Genomic DNA, 18,903 nt, shown 5'->3' with positions numbered 1-18,903 from the left:
TGGAAGAGCAGAGCGGATCACTGGCTCACGAGCTTGATGACCTTGGGATACCTGAGATCATAGAACACGTGAACTAGGCCGGGGGTTGATCCGGCGGAAACCCCTCCTACGCTCAAGTCACACGTGCGGATAGTATAAATGGTCCATGTTGGGATGTGAAGCCCAGGATTCAATGAAAATTCGCAAGAGGTTCTAGATTAGCCGGTTTTAGTTTTATTAACATGGTTTGATTAGATTCGTTTAAAGAAGAATAAATCTAATCTAGCAACTTACAGTTTTCGCGAGCATATTCGTTTCTATCTTCGGTGCACGAACGAGGATCCACACCAAGCCTTCAATCCTCGAAAAACTGCTGTCCAGAAATTTACAGCCCTCTTCATTCACCGATATCTCCGAGATGGTTGATCGGATTAAGAAACCCTTCAGGAGGATTATAGTTATATGGGTTAGGAAGCTATTGTATAAATTTCGAGCCAATCGGGCAAACGGTTGATTTATGGTGAATTTCTTTGCAGGACTGCTCAGAAATTTCGTGAATAATAGTTTGCTCTAAAAATCTATAGTCTTCTATTTTATATCCCGCATTAATAATTCTTCTACAAGGGTGGACTTGTACTTGAAGAAATTTAAATCTATAATCGAGAAACTTAGAGAGAAAATAAGAAGAGAAAAATATTTTTTTCTTGCAACGTTGAAATAGACGTGTACGGAAATATTCGTCTCTCTCATTAACCTAATCTCTATTATATATATCACAAGAAATTAGAGTCACATATAGAGAGGATTACATGGAAACACATCTCACTCCTTTTGTAACTCTATATAGTCGAAAATTTCAAATCAATAGGGACTTAATTTTCGACTATATTAATTCTAATATATAATATTTATTGAACTTTTATTTCTCGATTGATTAGAAAATCCATTAGGCTACAATAGGGACTAAATGAGAAAATATAAATTGGGCAACTAATAATTAGTTAAATCCAAACGCCTAAAAAAATTCATTTAATTAATCATTAAATAATTATTTATGTTCCACTACCAAATAATTATTGAACTCCCGTTTATATTTTCAAATATTACATTCGAGCTCCGGTCGATCATTACTTAGATTCTCCCCACAGTAAGATATCTTATAACCACCAAATAATTTATTCACTGCTAAATAAATTAAATAGTTTCTTTTCATGAGTCTTACCCGCTTAACACATTTGAATATGCCGGATACGAAATCCACTTGGCCAGGACTTGACATAAAAAAATCTTATAAGCTACTCAAAGGTTATTATCAATCTCATATTTCAGAGATGTGGATTCCTTTCGATAATTAATTTCCACCTACTAATTCTTAATGTCTCTACCCAACGCACCGGGGGCCATTTGACTCAATATAGGAATATCTCCCATTGTGACATCAAAGTAGAGATCATCAATTAAATACGTACGTTAATTATCTAGTGATCAAGAGAGTAAGTAATTTACTGTCAAATAATACAGTTTCATTTTGAACAGTGATTAAACAATTATTTCACTTTGTCCGGTTCAACACATGCCGGGTGTGCTAGCACAATAAGTCAAAACAATAACTACAAAAGTTATTCTCTGTTTACTGTGATCAAGACAAATCACTTAAATATTGTGCTACAATCTTTTACCAATGGTTAGTCCATTTCCATCTAGATTGTGAACGTTTATCTTTATATTCTAAACAAACTTTCGAAATGATCTTTCTGTGCGCCTTAGCACACCATTTCGTACTATTAGAATATTAGACTTATGCTTTTAATTAATTTACAAACAGTCAAGTAAATGCATTGAACACCCTAGTGCAGATTCTCATAAAATGATAATAAACTATTTTATTAATTCAATAATAAAAATGTAGTTAGAAGCGATACTTTTAGTCTACTATCCTAACAGTCTATAGAATACAGTGGGTAGTATTACTCAGATAATAGGACGTACCTTTAATAAATGAATCATATTGTTATTTATACCTTAGCTGAGATTGTTTGGCCCAAACCTTATTTGAAAGTGATTGGACCACGATGATAGTGGTATTCAATATTGGGCTCGTGGCCCAATAGGTAAATAAATTGTAAATCCATTGGGTTGGCCGAATTAGGCATATCAATATATATATATATATATATATATATATATATATATATATATATATATATATATATATAAACCAATTTGTGGTGAATGATATTAATCAAAAGTTGTTCATAACTCAACTTTTAACCAATTTTTCCAACATGAAATAAGAATATATTTCAGATTACAACCAGATCATCCTCTTGCAACAAAGCAACTTGATGAAAAAAACAAGACAAGAAAAACTTACTGTTGTTTGTTGTTATTTGTTGTAACAAGGATGCATGGTTTAGAAAAAAAAAAATCATATATGGGTTATTAGGAAGTATGCTAGACCACTGTGTTTCAAACACATAAATTTTGTGCAGTTTAAACTGAAAGTACGTGCTGACAAACAAGCATGGATGATTGGAGTGTTGTTTTGAAGAATATGTTCGATAAATCGATACACAAATCATAATTAACTACAAAATCACCGAAATCAACTACAAAAATTACCGAAATCAACTACAAAACCACCGAAACTAACTATAAAATCACCGAAATCAACTAAAATTAGATACACAAAATACAAAAACTTGCAAAAATAGTTCACTTTGTAGCTTTTATTCTTGCAATGAAAAACGATCAACATTCCCCTTCACATTCTTATGCAAACATCAATAGTAAGTATATATTACACACTAATTCAAACCATTGGACATCATATTCAACGTAATACAAATATTATCTTAAAATTATTATTTTTCCATTGTAAAAATGGAAATTATATTATGTTTTTTAACAGCTATTAAAGCCATTCGATTTCAGACGAAGGGAAGCGTCCACAGCATCGGATACAGAGAGGAAAATCCAACCCGGTCCAATTTTTTCGATGAATTTTGACGCCTTCATTTTCGTAATCACTTGCCACCTCGGATTCGCCATCGCTAACTGCAAAAATAAATAAATAAATAAATTATTCTTTTTATAGAGAAGTTAAAGAGAAGTAGAGAACTATGTGCTCACTTCTATCCCTCGCGAAATCAGTTCCTTGTGCAGTTCTTTTATAGCATGAATACCCGATGTGTCGATGTTCATTACATCTGCAACGGTAACTTATTTGTCAATAACAATATATGACTATGTCTATAAATATCAAGAAAAATAGATATAGTGTTTAAAGTTTCGTATTTGATTCTTGAAATTTGTGATACGGACATCTTATCGGACATGAAAAGAATTATTAACGGGAATATGTGGAAATACCGAAGAAAAATAGGGTTTTTCGGATAATATTAGTATTTGAGTTCGAAAAGAAGTCCATCTCAAGAGAAACGGAGCAACAATCAGTACTCTCTAAGCATATCTTAAGATGAAAGTCAGATTTCGGCAATCAGACATTTAGGCCTTCAAAACGACGTTTTTGCTATTTTAGGAAAGTTTTAGAACAAATCATAGAAAATTCGGATAATGATTCCGTAAATTGGGTTGTTCCCAAAATACGAGATCTACAAGAATCAGACGACTCTAACTCATTTTTGCCATTTATAGTAATTTTTAGTATTTTTCTGATTTAATTAGGGTTTTCAGTTTTTATTAATGCAAATAGCTGGCTTAGAAGTTATAACTTTATTTGCAGTTGAATTTCTTTCTTTTGTCCTATAGGATTAATCCGTAGAAACTAATTCGTTTTCACACTTTCGTTCTACATCAATTGTTAAGTTAAACAATAATCGAGATTTTATTCCATTCATTAAAACGATCTAAAGGATCTAGGCCGATTACACCTATGTCACAATAACCCTAACTTTATAACATCTTGGTAATATTCATTGTTTTCTCGTGTGATATTTATATTCATTAAAAGATTCTTAAACTAAATATAAATGTGTAAATTAAAAATTTCATTTGACTCTAATTCTATTGTGCTACACAAACAAAATAAATTGGCCACACAAGTTTTATTTTCGAACCTACACCCGATTACTAACGACTATCCAGTTTTACACACATCCGCATGTATATGTGTGTGATTGTGTGCATGATTTACAAAACCGTCACACGCGATTATAACTTACTTGTCATGTCGAGGATCATTACACGAAGTCCTCCCTTGGTACTTTCTTCCGACCGATGATTTTCATCTTTCACCCACTTCATTATTCTGAATTTAAGAAAAAACAAAAATTAAAAAGGGCATGCATGCATTAATTTAATTTAAATATATATAATACTAATTTACAATAAAAATAAAGAAATAAGTATATACCTTCCTCGAATGAAGTTAGCATTTGCAAAGCAGAGTGTTCCGGAATTAATACGAACAATTAAAATGCCTGGAATTTTGGTGGCCACTGGATATTGAAGTTGGTTGCAAAAAATGTCTGTACCTGGGAGTCTACCTAGTACTTCTGTACTAGGTTTTATTGAGCTCACAATTATCTTTGCAAATGAAATTGCCACCTGCAATATATATAATAATAATATTCAAGAAATTGAACTTTTATTATTGCATTAAAATGGCTAATTAAAAATAGTTTTAATTGGGAGAGCAATGATTTAAATTATATTATAACTTACTGTTGTGAAATTAAATCCTAAGTTTCAAAATTCAACAATCTAAATTATTCGTAGCTCAAATTGGAACAACGTAACTTCTTTTAGTACAGAAGTTATTCCGACACCACATCGATATTTTTTTTGTGATCATAATATAGAATAAATCCAACGAAATTTATGAACTATGGGTGGAAATCGGACGGAACGGATCAGAAATGACTTTTGTTGAAATCTTTCAGTTTTTTTTTTGGAAGTCAAAATGCGTTCCAATTTCCGTTCCAAAAAATCAGAATTCAAAAATTCATTACAATTCCTGAATCGGCGGAATTCAGAAAAAAATGGAAATTGCATTAAATCATAATTTCTTATTCCAAATTTGGATATAATATAGGAAGTAAAAAAAAACAAAATTCAATGTTTTTTTTCTGCAAAATGCAAGAAATCCATAACAAAAATAAAAATAATATATATATGTATTTCGGAACGAAAACCGGACCGGGAATCAAAATTTTCGATAATTTTATATACAATTCCGATTCCATTCCAAATATAATCAGAAACCAGAATTTCAGAAATTGGAATAAAAAAAGCGATCCCAAATTCGAATATTTTTTAATCGGAATCAACGGAACCATTTCCACCCCTACGCACACAAATCCTTTAACTGTCGGATATTTTTTTCGAAGATCGAATTAATTCTCGAAATGAGCTTTTATCATTAAAGGCAATAGTATTTTATATTTATGCTAACAATATCTCACTATCCTTTCTTGAATTGCTCAAGTATTTATGCTATTGTATGAGATGTCATTTTCAAACTAAAGAAAAAAAAAAAAAAAACATGCCTACAAGATAAGGACGATAATATAATATTTGCGGGTCGACCCGACAAATTAATCATGGACACTAAAATCGAACCGCGTGCTATTATATAGTTGGTCATGGCTAATTTCTCCTATCCAACGAGGTTGTTATGCATAGATCTATATATATTCCGCATACATACTACATTCGTATGTGTTCGTGATGAAAAACTTATATATTTGGAAAATGTTTTTTAAAGTTTATTTGTACTTAATATTAAGGATGCAAGTGCAGGTACGAATTTACCCCTAAAAACCTCACGTGCAAAGCACATATTTTAACATTCCACTTAAAATTGCCGAAAAATTGAGTTCAGAGGACACCATACAATAAATTAACGAGTTAAAATAAACACATGCAAATTTATTTGTTTGGGTGTAAAGTGCAAATCGACCCTCTTACTAATTTAAGGGGCAAGCTTTTTACTCTAAAAGAAATAAAGAAAGTAAGGTGACTTTTTATTTTCTACTTTTCTTTGGCGAATTTCAAAGAGCAAATAATGGTGACAGATTGTCTTGATTCATTGAACCTGGACATACTAAACCTTCACCTTTTTAGGTTCATTATTTTTTATTTTCTTTTCTTCTTATTATTCTTGTTTTTCTTAGGGTTTATTTTATCTACACATATATATAATATAATCCGATGTAAAATCTAAAAAAAACTTGATATAATTAAAAAAATGTGTAATTTTCTTTTTTTCCTAAATCAAATTCACACGGAAAATAGTTAGAACATAAAAAAAAAAAACCAGCTGAATGATTGAGTTCAACCATATTAGCTCATTTTATTTATTTAATTATATGAATAAATATATCTGACGTGCATTCATAGATAGGAATATACAAACTAGAATACAAATTATCATCATGTATTTTTTCCCAATAAAAAGCACTAGAAATAGTGAAGAGATTTTTAGATTCATTGAACCTGGACAATTTTGTTTTTTTTTTTTGCTTTCTAGTTAGTGCCTCGCGGTCAAACAAAAAGCCTATAGTGCCCCCAAAAAGTATGCTAAAAATAAAATAAATAAAATAAAAGGGAAAAGTAGGTCTCAACCTAAAATTTTTAGGCTTTTATTTATGAAATTGAAATTCTAATAATTACTAATATCTCCAAAGTAAGGTTTAATAACGAAAAAGATCATTTATGTTTGCATAATTATTAGCGTCCACAGGAATTCTCTGTCCGACGAATTTACCTTCACAGAGTTAATAATAATTAATAACAGAATCAAATAGATTCTAATTACCAGAATATCCTTAGGGCTTTAATTGTAAATTTTGTTAAACAATTGTAATTTATGTTTTATAAAAAGAATTACTCTTTTTTGTTTACGATTAACTATTCATTTTTTGTTTCAGAAGGTGTTCTGCATGAGGTGCCAAATGTAAGAAAATCAGAAAATTGAATTTATGTAATTGAAAGTTGTTAGTTTTATGTATGATTGAATGTAAGAAAGACACTTAATTATTGAATGGTCATTAAACTAAAATTTAAAATGAATTATTTTGATTCTTCTTAAGACACTTGCTACAAATTTTTCTTAGCATCTTATCACATAAAACTAAAAGTTTTTGATTATGGAATTAAGATTCCCTTTCTACACTATAATTGAAAATATCACATCGTTTAGTAAACTTGTCAAGGAAAAGGACAACACTATACTTCAATTGATTCGATTGGTACAATACCTAACAAAATTATTGAAATTATTCTTAAGATTAAAATAAAAAATCAAATATAAATATAAATATTTCAAATATAAGGTTTTAAATATTTTTGGATTTTTTTATTTATTTTTAAATTGCTACTCCCTCAAAAAAAAAAAATTGACCGCTGCCACATCAGTTTAATTTTCAAAAAAGGTTATCCAATTAAACTCTTTTTAAAAATGATTCGATTTTTATATATTTTTTTAAAATATAAACAAATATTACTTTATTTTTATTTATTTTTTTCTTCCAAAATATCTTCTCAAAATAAAATGGAATGCATACTATAAGAAAGAAGACCCAAGGAATTATTAGTGCAAGCTAGTGGGTTGCACTTTTAGGTTTAGTGGTGGTCACAAACACAATTTTACATCTATCTAGAACCAAAAGATCATATATATGCGATAGGTATACGAGATGCTACATCTGATGTAAAACATCGATAGTTTTGAACCATATATTTATATAAATTAAATATTCACTAAGTACACATACACATGAATATATGTGTTATTATGTGTAAATCAATGGTTCAAAATTATCTGATGTGGCATCTACAAAACCTATACAAATCGACACTGACTTGGTAAATTTGTGTGCAGACTAATATGACATGTCACATCATATTGCCTAAACTACACCTGATGTAATACATCGGATGATTTTAATCTATAGATCTATATAAATAATTAGTCATTAACTGCACATACATACACATGAATGTGTGTATTATTATGTGTTGATCAATGATTTAAGATTACTCGGTGGATATCACCGAGTTTAGCATCTACAAAACCTGTATGAAACGAAATTGACTTGAGTAAATTCTTGTTCAGACCAATATGCCATATCACATCATATTATCAAAACTACACCTTATGTTATACATCGAATAATTTTGAACTATAAATACGTATAAATAACTATTAATTAAGCGCACATACATACATATGAATATGTGTATTATTATGTGTAGGTTAATAAAATTATCCACCACCGAATGTAGCATCTACAAAACATATACGAAACGACATTGACTTTGAGTAAATTCTTTCGTAGACTAATACTATGTCACATCATATTATCAAAACTTTATAACTATGGAATATGATGGACCCCATTAATCAGAAGACCTCTTTCCACACATTTTTTTCGATTATTATTCTTCACATTCCCCTAAATCCAAAATCAAACTCTAATTATTAGTTCCATGACCTAACATATTAAAATAATCAATAAAGTTTAGATTTATTTATTCATTTATTATTATTGAAATGGGAATACCTGTTATGAGATTCCAACTTCCGATCCAATCTAAATTTTTGATTTTTTTTATTGTGATTCTTTTTTAAAATAACACTATCAATTGTCGATTCCGGTTTAAAGATTTCCGATTTTTTAACCGAAATTCAAATTAATCTATCACTTATATTGGATTTGTTTTTCCCAAAATTGCTATGTCGATCCGATTCCATCCCTAGTCCTATTTTAAGTTTTGTTTTAGAGAATTTTTCGTTTTATATTACGTGTCAATTTAGAATTTCAATGTTGCATAAAATGTTTTAATTTTTCAATTTTACACTCAAGAGTCCAACTCTCTCAAACACTAATCAACTCTCACCATCTCACTTAATTGTTATTTATCTTTTTTTCCTAAAATTCCTTCATATGTAATAAAGTTTTCAATATATGGATAAAACCTTTAATCACATTTATTTTAAAGCATAGGGAGTAACAATAATAAAATATGCAATAAAGAAATATGATAATAACTTAAATATAAGAAAACATACCGCGACAAGAAGGCCGATTTCGACAGAGCCAAACAAGACACCGAAAAAGGCACCGATGCAAACCAAAAAATCGAGCTTATCCACCTTCCATATATTATACGCTTCGCTCACATCGATAAGTCCAGGCAATGCAGACAATATTATTGATGCCAGAATGGCTAATGGAGTGTAGTAAAGAAGCCTTGTGAATAGCAGCAAAGATATGAGCACCGTAATCGCCATTACAATATTCGAAACCACCGTTTCACAACCCGCACTAAAATTTACCGCCGTCCTCGAAAATGAACCTGAACGAACACGAAACATTGTCGCATAGAATGACAATTTTTTTTTGGTATTAAGTATATAGAAAAAAAAAATTAAGACAAAAGTTGTCGTTAGAAAAGGAGACAACGATAAGGAATTATTGGTGGCGAAATTCAAAATCTTGTCACTTAATATAAAGCATAAATTATAATGTTTTGTATTATCGATTCGCGATAATATAATACTACATTTTCTTGTAGCGATGTACCAACTATATGCTCCATCCGTTCAACGAATATATATAAGTGTCACAATTCCTGTTCTATATTATCTGTCAATTTAGGATTTCAATACTGCATTAAATATATATTTTTTTTTCTTGTTTTACCCTTATTAATTATTCACAAATATATTCGTATTTAATTTATAATAATAAGAAAAATGATCTAACCAGTGGCTGTGTAACAAGAAGTACAAGAACCAATAACATTCATAAATCCCATTGCCACCATTTCTTTGTTCCCATCCAAATGGTACCCTTTTATTGAAGCAAATGATCTCCCTACAGCAATTGCTTCCTGTTATTAATACAAAAATTAATTAATTGTTTTTTTTAATTAATTAATTAATTTAATAATATTATTATTAATATTAATATTAAAGAAAAATCTTACAGTGAGAGCTATAAGTGAACAAATGAGTCCAATTTTGGCAGCTTGACCAACATGTTGACCACCAAAATCCAGCTGATTAACTGAGATTGGATTAATCCCTCCTTTGAAGTGTTTCACGATTTTGACGCCGTGCTTATCGGCCTTCGTCAAGTAAACGATTAATGTCGATAATACCACCGAGAATAGCGGTGCCATTGCCGGTAACCAAAACAGTTTCTTGTTTCTTCTTCCCTTCAATTTTCAAAAATAAATTTGTTTATAAATAAACATTTAAAAAAAATTGTATATTATTGAGCTAATTAATTAATTAACTTACGACGAATCGAGTTGCTAGGATGAATATCAGGAACGTACATCCGATTACAAAATTCAACGGTAACCACTGTGTGAAATAAATAATTTAAAAAATTAATTTATAATGATAAAAAAAATCATGAAAAACAATTAATAAAAATTTTCAGAGTAATTAATTAATTAATTAATTAATTAATGAATTACTTGGTGATGAATAAGTGCTTTAGCAACAGCACCAACAACAGAGACAACATCAGTTTTGGTAGTGAAGTGTGTAATTCCAAGTAAGCCCTTCAATTGTTGTAACCCTATCACAATGGCTGCACCTCCCATGAACCCTACTATTGCAGCATGTGACAGAAAATCTATAAGAAATCCCAACCTGCAAATATATATAAATTCAAGAAAATAAATTATTAGTACCACTAATTATTATTATTGTAATTATTAATTTTTTTTTTTTCAATGAAGGTAGAAAAATAATTACGAACCGGAATAATCCGAAGAGGGCTTGGAAGGTTCCGGTGAAAAAGGTGACGGTGAAAACAAATCTCCGGTAAGCAGCCGGGTCAACGGTTGGGTCAACGAGTTTAGAGATCATTGCAGATAGAAGCAGCGAAACCACAGCCACGGGACCGATTGCTATCTCTCTTGAACTTCCCATTAATGCATATATCAAAGGTGGCACAACACTTGTGTCTGAACATATATACATATATTAAACATTTCATAAAAAATAAAAAAATAAACATTTAATTTGCTATGTGAAATTTGAACTTACATAAGCCATATTGAGGATCAAGGTTTGCAAGATTAGCATATCCAATACTCTGCAAAAATAATTATTAAAAAAAAAAATATATATATATATATATATATATATATATATATATATATATATATATATATATATATATATATATATATATATATATATATATATATATATATTGTGAATGAGATCAGCTGATATTTATTAATTAATTAATTAATTATTATCTGTCACTTTTGTGAAATTTTTTTCTTCAATATTATCTGTCACTTAAAAATTTTAACACTTCATTTTTTTTAAAACTAATTTATCTCTCTTATTAATCATAAGACAAGGTCATTTTAGTCTAAAATTATATATATATTTTTTAAAATCAAGACATATTTAATGAAAAAACGACGATTAAAACGGAACGGAACCTGAGGAATGCAGAGACTGGCGAGAGTTAAGCCAGCCATAAGATCATTCTTGAACTTTGTAGCTTTATAATTTCTTCCCCATTTAAGGATTGGAAACAAGGCTTGTAAGAACAGAAGAGGCCATTTATTATTATTAGTATTAGTACGAGGTTGTCTGTTATTTGGTTGGGGTAAAAGTACAGTTTCTTTTACGGAGGTGTAGATTTCTTGCCATGGGGATGGCGGGTTGGGGGAGCTGAGCAGCCATTTGCCCCTCTCCGACGCGGCGGCGGCGGCGGTGGAGGAAGCGGCGGCGTCGGCATCCAACTGTTGTAACTCCATAATTGGGAAGGTGTCGGAAGGAGGAGTGGTGGTGGTGGTGGTGGTGGTGGTGCCCATAATTGGTACTGTTCTTTTTTGAAGTGTTTGGGTGAACTCTTTTAAGTGTAGAGAGAGAGAGAGTAAAGACTAGAGAGAGAGAGAGAGAATTAAGATTCTGCAAACTCCACTTTAAATACTAGCCCCATGACATGAATATATTGAGTGTGACATTAGTGTGTGGATTAGTAAGTGTTTTATAGGAGCTTTGTTAGATTCTTTTTGACATTATATTGTTTATTTTAGCCACAAATTTATAGTGAAAGAATATTTGTTTAATAGCTCGTAAATAATATGAGAAAATATATTTTTGTAAGTTTTGTGTGAAGAGTTCAACCTGAATAATATATCAACCGAATAAATTGAGCTCAATTAATTAATAGTTAAATGATGTGCTTTAAAAAATATATGAAATTGATCAAATATCAATAACTCTTTTTTTCGAATTTTGAATTTTATAATATGTAGAGCCAGTGACAGCCCGACCATAGTCGATAGGGTGTGCAGTTGTACACACTTGATATATATATATATATATATATATATATATATATATATATATATATATATATATATATATATATATATATATATATATATATATATATATGTTAAATAAGATTATAGGCTATGTTGCACGGATACATAAATGGCGATACAGAGAAAAAGAAAAACTGACACGAGGACACGGCGGCATGTCTTGACATGAATTTGGGGGAATGTATAAATATTAAAAGTATAGGGGTGCATTTATAAATATATATATATATATATATATATATATATATATATATATATAAACTTTTGTTTATGTATAAATCTTTTTCTATATTCATATTCAAAATAAATTGTGCAATCAACTATCAAATTGCCGATCACTACATTATGAAAATAATTAGGGAAACAACAAAAATATTTGAAAATTTGCAATTCAAACATGTTTCTAACTTTTTAGAAATTGCAAAATGACCTATAAGGTGTCTGGTAGGTGTCTTCGAGTTTCCGACACGAAAGTTTCCGAAACGCGGAAACGTTAAGAAGTTGAAGTTTCCGTGCTACATAAATTATAAGTCCTATGAATTTACAGAATTGTGTTGTAGTTTAAGGGGTTGTTTGCAAAAGCTTCCAGAAATAGCTTCTGAGCTTTTTTTTTTTTTTTTTTTTTTTTTTTTTTTATCATAATTTATTTTTAGGTGTTTGCAAAATCAACTTTTGCTTTTGCTTCTCTTAAAATAAGTTGCTTTAAACTATTTTTTTAAAAACATCCATAGACCTACTTTTCCTATTAAGTTAATTTTCCAGCATATTTGCAAACACCTCAAACTTTCACAAATAAGAACTTAAAATCCACATAACTAGCAATCACGAACTTCTACTTTTAAATAAGTTTTTGCAAACACCACATATGTAGTAGACATGACCACCAGTTAGGTTAGAACAGGAATCGAACGGGTGTCAACGGTTTTTTAACCGAACCGGAATCGGAACTGGAAAAATCGTTTCGGTTACAGTTCCCCATTTTTGTAACCGCTAACCGCTAGTTAGAACCAGTCTAACTGATTTTTTTTTTTATAAAAAGTAAAAAATTAAAGATTAATTATAACTACAAATAATTCTTTCTTTTTCCTTTTTTAAGCCCTCTTAATTTCTTTCCTTTTGTTTTTTAATTTTTAAAACTGCAAATAATTATTTCAATTTTTTTAAAGTACAAAAATATTTTTTCAAGTATTTTATAATTATTATTTTTATTTTTATTTATTGTTGGTTTTTTTAATAATTATTTAAACTAGGTGTGATGAGATTTTTGTAATTTCAGAGTTGGACCAAACGCTGTTAAGGTCAAATGTCTGACAACTCACAACGAGGGCCATATTGAGATAATTTTTCAAGTGCAAGAGAGCAAACCGATGCAATCGAGAGTAGAAGCGGATAAAGTGATAACGAGCCAAAGTACAATGGGGGGAGTAGAATTTACCCTTTGTAATATTTCAAGTAGGGTTGGGATTGGGTTGGTTTTTATCCACCAACAGACCCATTACGAACCATATTTTAAGGCGGATAATAATTTATTAAACGACCCATTGGATTGTGTCGAAAATTTTAACCAACCACATCTATAATGGGTCGGTTGGTGGTTTCTATAATTATCGATCAACCAACTATATTATTATTTTTTTATTAAAAATTATAAAATAGAGGATGTGTTTTTTAATTACTTTGATTTTCTTAATTATATTTTTTGTCAAATTACTGTTAATTATTTTGAACTGATAAATGATGATCGTGTAGTGACATTACCTAAAGTGGGCATATTTTTACTCCAAAAGTTGAAAAACAATTAAGTGAACTAGGTGGCGGGTATAACCTATCAAGCGATCCATTCCGGAACCAAACATTCGGTTGCCAACTATCAACCGACCCACAAAGGTGTTAGAGTAGGTGACCAACAAGCCAACTTGTGGCTGTGGTCTTTCTATTTATTCTTGTAATAAATAATATTTTTTCGTATTAATGATAAAAACACCTTGGCATTCTATATCTTTGTCCATTTGTCTCAAACATAGATATAGTCCTTACAGTTATTACAAGTACTAGTAATTGATCTTTGGGATCGTGAGGTATTTACTTTAGTATTATAACTATTAAACGTGTTCCTAGTCGAAGGGTTACGCCACCAATGAGGATATCAGTCTTTCCTGTTAAGAGACTAGCACTTAGTGTATGTGTACTGCATCTCATCAGTAAACGGTATTGTGATATCGGCATGTATAAGTGGGTGCTCGTAAGTTGACGAGTTCACTGAACTCCCTCACCCTAGAAATCTCTAAGTGGTTCTGAATAATCGAGTAGAGATATCTATGGTATAGTTGTACACCATTAGTCCTTATGACATAGACATCACCGTGACTTTACTACAAGACCAGCTGTATCGTGACTTGTCCCTGAGTTCCACCGAGGACCGCCCCAAGGGCCAGTGTTCGTGCAGTCTGAAATCTAGTGGGAGGTCTGTGCATTGTAGTCGGGGATTCGATCGCTAGAATAGTCTTGGATGTCCTGTGTGTTCTCATAGTTTGTAATCTCTAAGTCTCTGGCCAGAGCTAACTAAGTGATGATTAGAGAATTTGATTCTCTAAGTCATGCACATACCGATTACAACACTTAGAACGATCGCACCGTTATTGAACTACTAAGGAGGTCTCGATGAACCAATGCCTCTAGTTCGATCGGGACATATGAATCGAAGGGATCGTACTGTACGTTAACTATATCAAAAGGTTCTTGCAGGCACTTCATTTGTATCTAGGGAATCATGACGCGTAGTTGCTAGACACCAATCTTGATTCGTTGGGTGATTAAGGTGAAACGAGCTTCATCTTACTCGTAACTCTAAGGTACGAGTTTAGACCACAAAGGGTTGTGGACCCACGGCTAGCTTACACCTCAACCATCGAGGGTCACACTGCCGTGCACTCGAGATCTTTGAATAAACGGTCAAAGATAAAAATGTTTAATCTTTGCATGATTGGAAGTTAATGTGATTGAGTCCAACATTCGTAATTTATAATTATGAATGAGAATAAGAAAAAGGAAAAGAATAGGCAAACATCTTAATGAACTTTCTAAATCGGGAAGTTTCCAAATTTAGAAAGTGCACTGAATTAGGATTTCCACTTTTAGAAATTGGAAATCGAGAATTGGCACTCGTAATGACGAGGACATTACAATGATTTCGAAAATGTCATCGTTACAATTTTCCAATCATTGAGTTGTGAGAAACGAGCGAGTAAAGAACTAACGAACTTAAGATGTTGGACCCGGTCCAACTTAAGCCCGTTAGGGCTTTTATACAAGACACTATAAATACATGATTTATAGATCTTGAACACAGCACAACACAATTGCACAAACCCTAGCCGCTCAAGCTCTCACACGGCCGATCTATCTCCCTCCCACCGCCGCCGCCGTCGCGGTCGTCGCCGGAATTGGCTCACGCGCCTAAAATACTATCGGTAGTATTTTTCCTTTAATTTTATTCATCCGTTTTTCTGAGTTTTACGTGTCTAGTGCCACGTAGTTAGTTGATTTCGGTATACGAGGTGAAATCCGAGAGGAAGATCGAGGAGTCAATCGCCGAAAAGCAGCCGCCGAGCCGACGTCGCACGCGCCCTCACGCGCCGCCCGAAGACAGCGCGTGATCCACACGCGCCGCCCTCCCCAGCGCGTCTGCCGCCGTCGCCGCTCCCGACTGCACAGATTGGTTTCCGTAGCAGTCTTGCTTCTATCCATGTGCCTACCTCACGCTTCAAGAGGTAAACTTTCGAATCCGATATTCGATTAGGGTTTTAATTTAATTAGATTAAATTATACTTAAATTATACGTGTTTGTTTTCGTAGTATGTTTTCGTAAATTTATATGTGTTTCGTGTTTATATGAAATTCATGATTTACTGCGAGCATGCTAGTTGATTTACTGTCGATTAAATTAATACGCATGATTGTTGTTTTTAATTTTCGCTGGAAACGCAAATGTACGCAATTAATTGTTTAAATACGAATCGAGCATGTGTTTTATGTGATTTAAATTGTTTAATTCACGTAAAATTTTTGTTTTCCGCAACGTACATGTGCCTGATTCCCAACAAAAGGTTGAGTCGGCAACGATTTACAAAATTAAGCAAAATTGGTTTGTCGGATGGGTCTATTTTTAGGCTGGTAATCGACCGACCCAACCTAGTCCCAGTCCTAACTTCAAGGAATGCAAACGTTAAATCGGAAAATGCAAATTGTTAATCAAATATACATTTTGGTACTATCCAATTTAAATATTATGGGGTTTTTGTGCATATTATTCTAGGTTCAGGGGTTAATCTCTTTCGCCAATAAGCTCATCCCTTTAATATGTATTATAAATAAAGAAAAAAATAATGTATATGACAAAACTACCCCAACCATTTACACAAATTCTTAATTGTTACCCCAATTTAATCAATTTTGACCACAAAAATCCAAAATTTTTTTTTTTCAAAAAATATTTTTTTGCCGCCGGTTTCCGGCGTTGACTTTTCGAACTTTTGTTTTTGGTCTGGTTTTTCCGCCGCCTGTTTCCGGCGTTGACTTTTTCAAAAAAAAAAATTCCTCCTAAATTTGTTATCCGTTTTTTTACTCATGCCGCTAAACGTTGACCGTAATTGTATTGTCATTAAGAGTAATTATACTGTCAGTGACAGTGCATTAATGTAATTATACTGTCGTTGACAGTGCATTAATGTAACTGTACTATCGTTGACAGTACATTTATGTAATTGTACCGTCGTTGGCAGTACAACTAGAGTCAGCGACAATATTATAATTTTTTTTTTTTATTTTGTTTGATTTGTTGACAAGTCAACGTAATTATATTACCTTCGTTGGCAGTAAAATAACTGTAAACACAATAATATTATTGTCGACCACATCAATATTATTATTTTTTGGGATTTTTTGTTTTGTTTGAGTTGTTGACGGAGTAACATAATAATATTACTGTCTACTATTGTAATATTATTATAAACACAATAATATTACTGTGGTTGTTGGTAATATTACTGTTGTTACAGTAATATTACTGTCAACCACATCAATATTAATTCTTTTGGCCTTTTATTATGTTTACCTTCGTTGAACTGTCAACATATTAGTATTACTCTATTACACAATAATAATGACTTTTGTTGTGTTAGGTGGTGTTTGCAAATGATTATTTAAAAGCAGAAGTTAGTGATTGTGATTTAAGTTAGTTTTAAGTGCTTATTTCTAAAAGTTGGGGTGTTTGCAAATATTTCAAAAAATGAACTAAAATTGAAAAAGCAGGGTTATGGGTGCTTTTAAAAAAATAGCTTAAAGCAGATTATTTTAAGAGAAGCAAAAGCAAAAGTTGATTTTGCAAACACCTAAAAATAGATTATGAGCAAAAAAACCGAATAATCACTTTCAAAAAGCATTTGCAAACACCACCTTAATATTATTGTGCTAGAGATTAATATAACAATATTAATGTGTTAAACTTTAGTATAGTTAATATTATTGTGCTTAACAGTAATATAGTTAATATTACTGTCAACCACAACAATATTGTTGTTTAAACGGGGGATAAAAAGATGTTAAATGAAAAAAAAAAAGAATAAAAAAATCAACACCGGAAACTGGCGGCGAAAAAATCAGGAAGAAAAAAAAATCGAAAAAGTCAACGCCGGAAATCGGCGGAAAAATCATGAAAAAAAAAAATCACGACGGTTGCCTGGCGGCCAACGGCGGCAAATGACGAAATTGTCCATAAAATTGTGGTTTGGTCAAAATTGAATGATTTGTGAAATTTTGGGTCAGATTAAGGTTAAATTAAATTAAATGATGAAATTGGAGCATATTAATATGTGAGGGGCTATTTTAGTGTTTTACAAACCTCTTGACAATATGTGGAACTTTTTGTAAAATAGTTTTTTGTCAGGGCCCCTTTATGAATAAGTATTTATTGAAGGAGTAACATGTAAAGTGCCCATGTTATTAAACTTTATATTTAGGGCCTCCAGTATGGAAAACTTTATATATAACTTTGTAAGACCGTGTGTCCGAATTGACATCAATGTTTCATAATTCTCATCTTTTTTTTTAATTTACTATTTAGTTGGGCTGAAAAGGCCAAATTAGAACGTGGTCTAATAAATTAAACTCACAAATCCATATAGACCTAAAAATATTCTTCTCCCCTTTTCAATATTTTTTTGACAATTTTTTTTTTAAATATTTGTTTCCTCTCACTCTTTTAATATTTATTTTGTTTCTGGTATGCATAGATCGCTTATAAAACACTACTCGTTGTACCGGTTAATTAAAGTTGCCTTGCCTCCGGGAAAATATTCTCAAATATAAAGTTGCTTAAAATCTTACAATTAGTTATGTTGTCTATTGAAAAATATTATTCGGGGACGTTTCGATAGTTTTTGTAGCTCAGAAGGCAATAAAAATAATATTTTAATGATTATTGAAGGTATTTTTGTGTTGGGTATTTATGAATTGTTGATTTAGATACATTTTATATATTTTTCAATGTTATTATGTAGTTAGCGAAGGGGCCTCAATTTTATTTTA

General features: G+C 31.3%; 1 protein-coding gene across 1 annotated transcript; it reads right to left on the bottom strand.

Annotated features, from left to right (window-relative positions):
• Positions 1-2,681: 2,681 nt before the first annotated feature.
• Positions 2,682-12,002, bottom strand: LOC105950997 (low affinity sulfate transporter 3). The gene is made up of 12 exons (XM_012974390.2): positions 11,422-12,002; positions 11,012-11,060; positions 10,722-10,929; positions 10,435-10,612; positions 10,253-10,318; positions 9,937-10,167; positions 9,714-9,840; positions 9,017-9,303; positions 4,355-4,548; positions 4,164-4,249; positions 3,112-3,188; positions 2,682-3,036 (listed from the first exon to the last, which is right to left on the bottom strand). Exons 1-12 carry the CDS (start codon positions 11,797-11,799, stop codon positions 2,884-2,886), a joined length of 2,034 nt encoding a protein of 677 aa, XP_012829844.2. The 5' UTR covers positions 11,800-12,002; the 3' UTR covers positions 2,682-2,883.
• Positions 12,003-18,903: the final 6,901 nt, after the last annotated feature.

Source organism: Erythranthe guttata, chromosome 3, assembly GCF_056151865.1.
Source record: "Erythranthe guttata isolate IM_541 chromosome 3, IM_541, whole genome shotgun sequence".
In the NCBI taxonomy this organism is placed as follows: Eukaryota; Viridiplantae; Streptophyta; class Magnoliopsida; order Lamiales; family Phrymaceae; genus Erythranthe; species Erythranthe guttata.
The sequence above is the reverse complement of the archived record's forward strand: the minus strand, read 5'-3'. Positions and strand labels throughout refer to the sequence as shown.

Coding starts and splice junctions, on each gene's coding strand:
- LOC105950997 (XM_012974390.2), bottom strand. CDS start 11,799: ATGGGCACCACCACCACCACCACCACCACCACTCCTCCTTCCGACACC. Junction 11,061..11,421: donor CCAGTCTCTGCATTCCTCAG/GTTCCGTTCCGT, acceptor TTATTTTTGCAG/AGTATTGGATATGCTAATCT. Junction 10,168..10,252: donor TCCTAGCAACTCGATTCGTC/GTAAGTTAATTA, acceptor TGAAAATTGAAG/GGAAGAAGAAACAAGAAACT.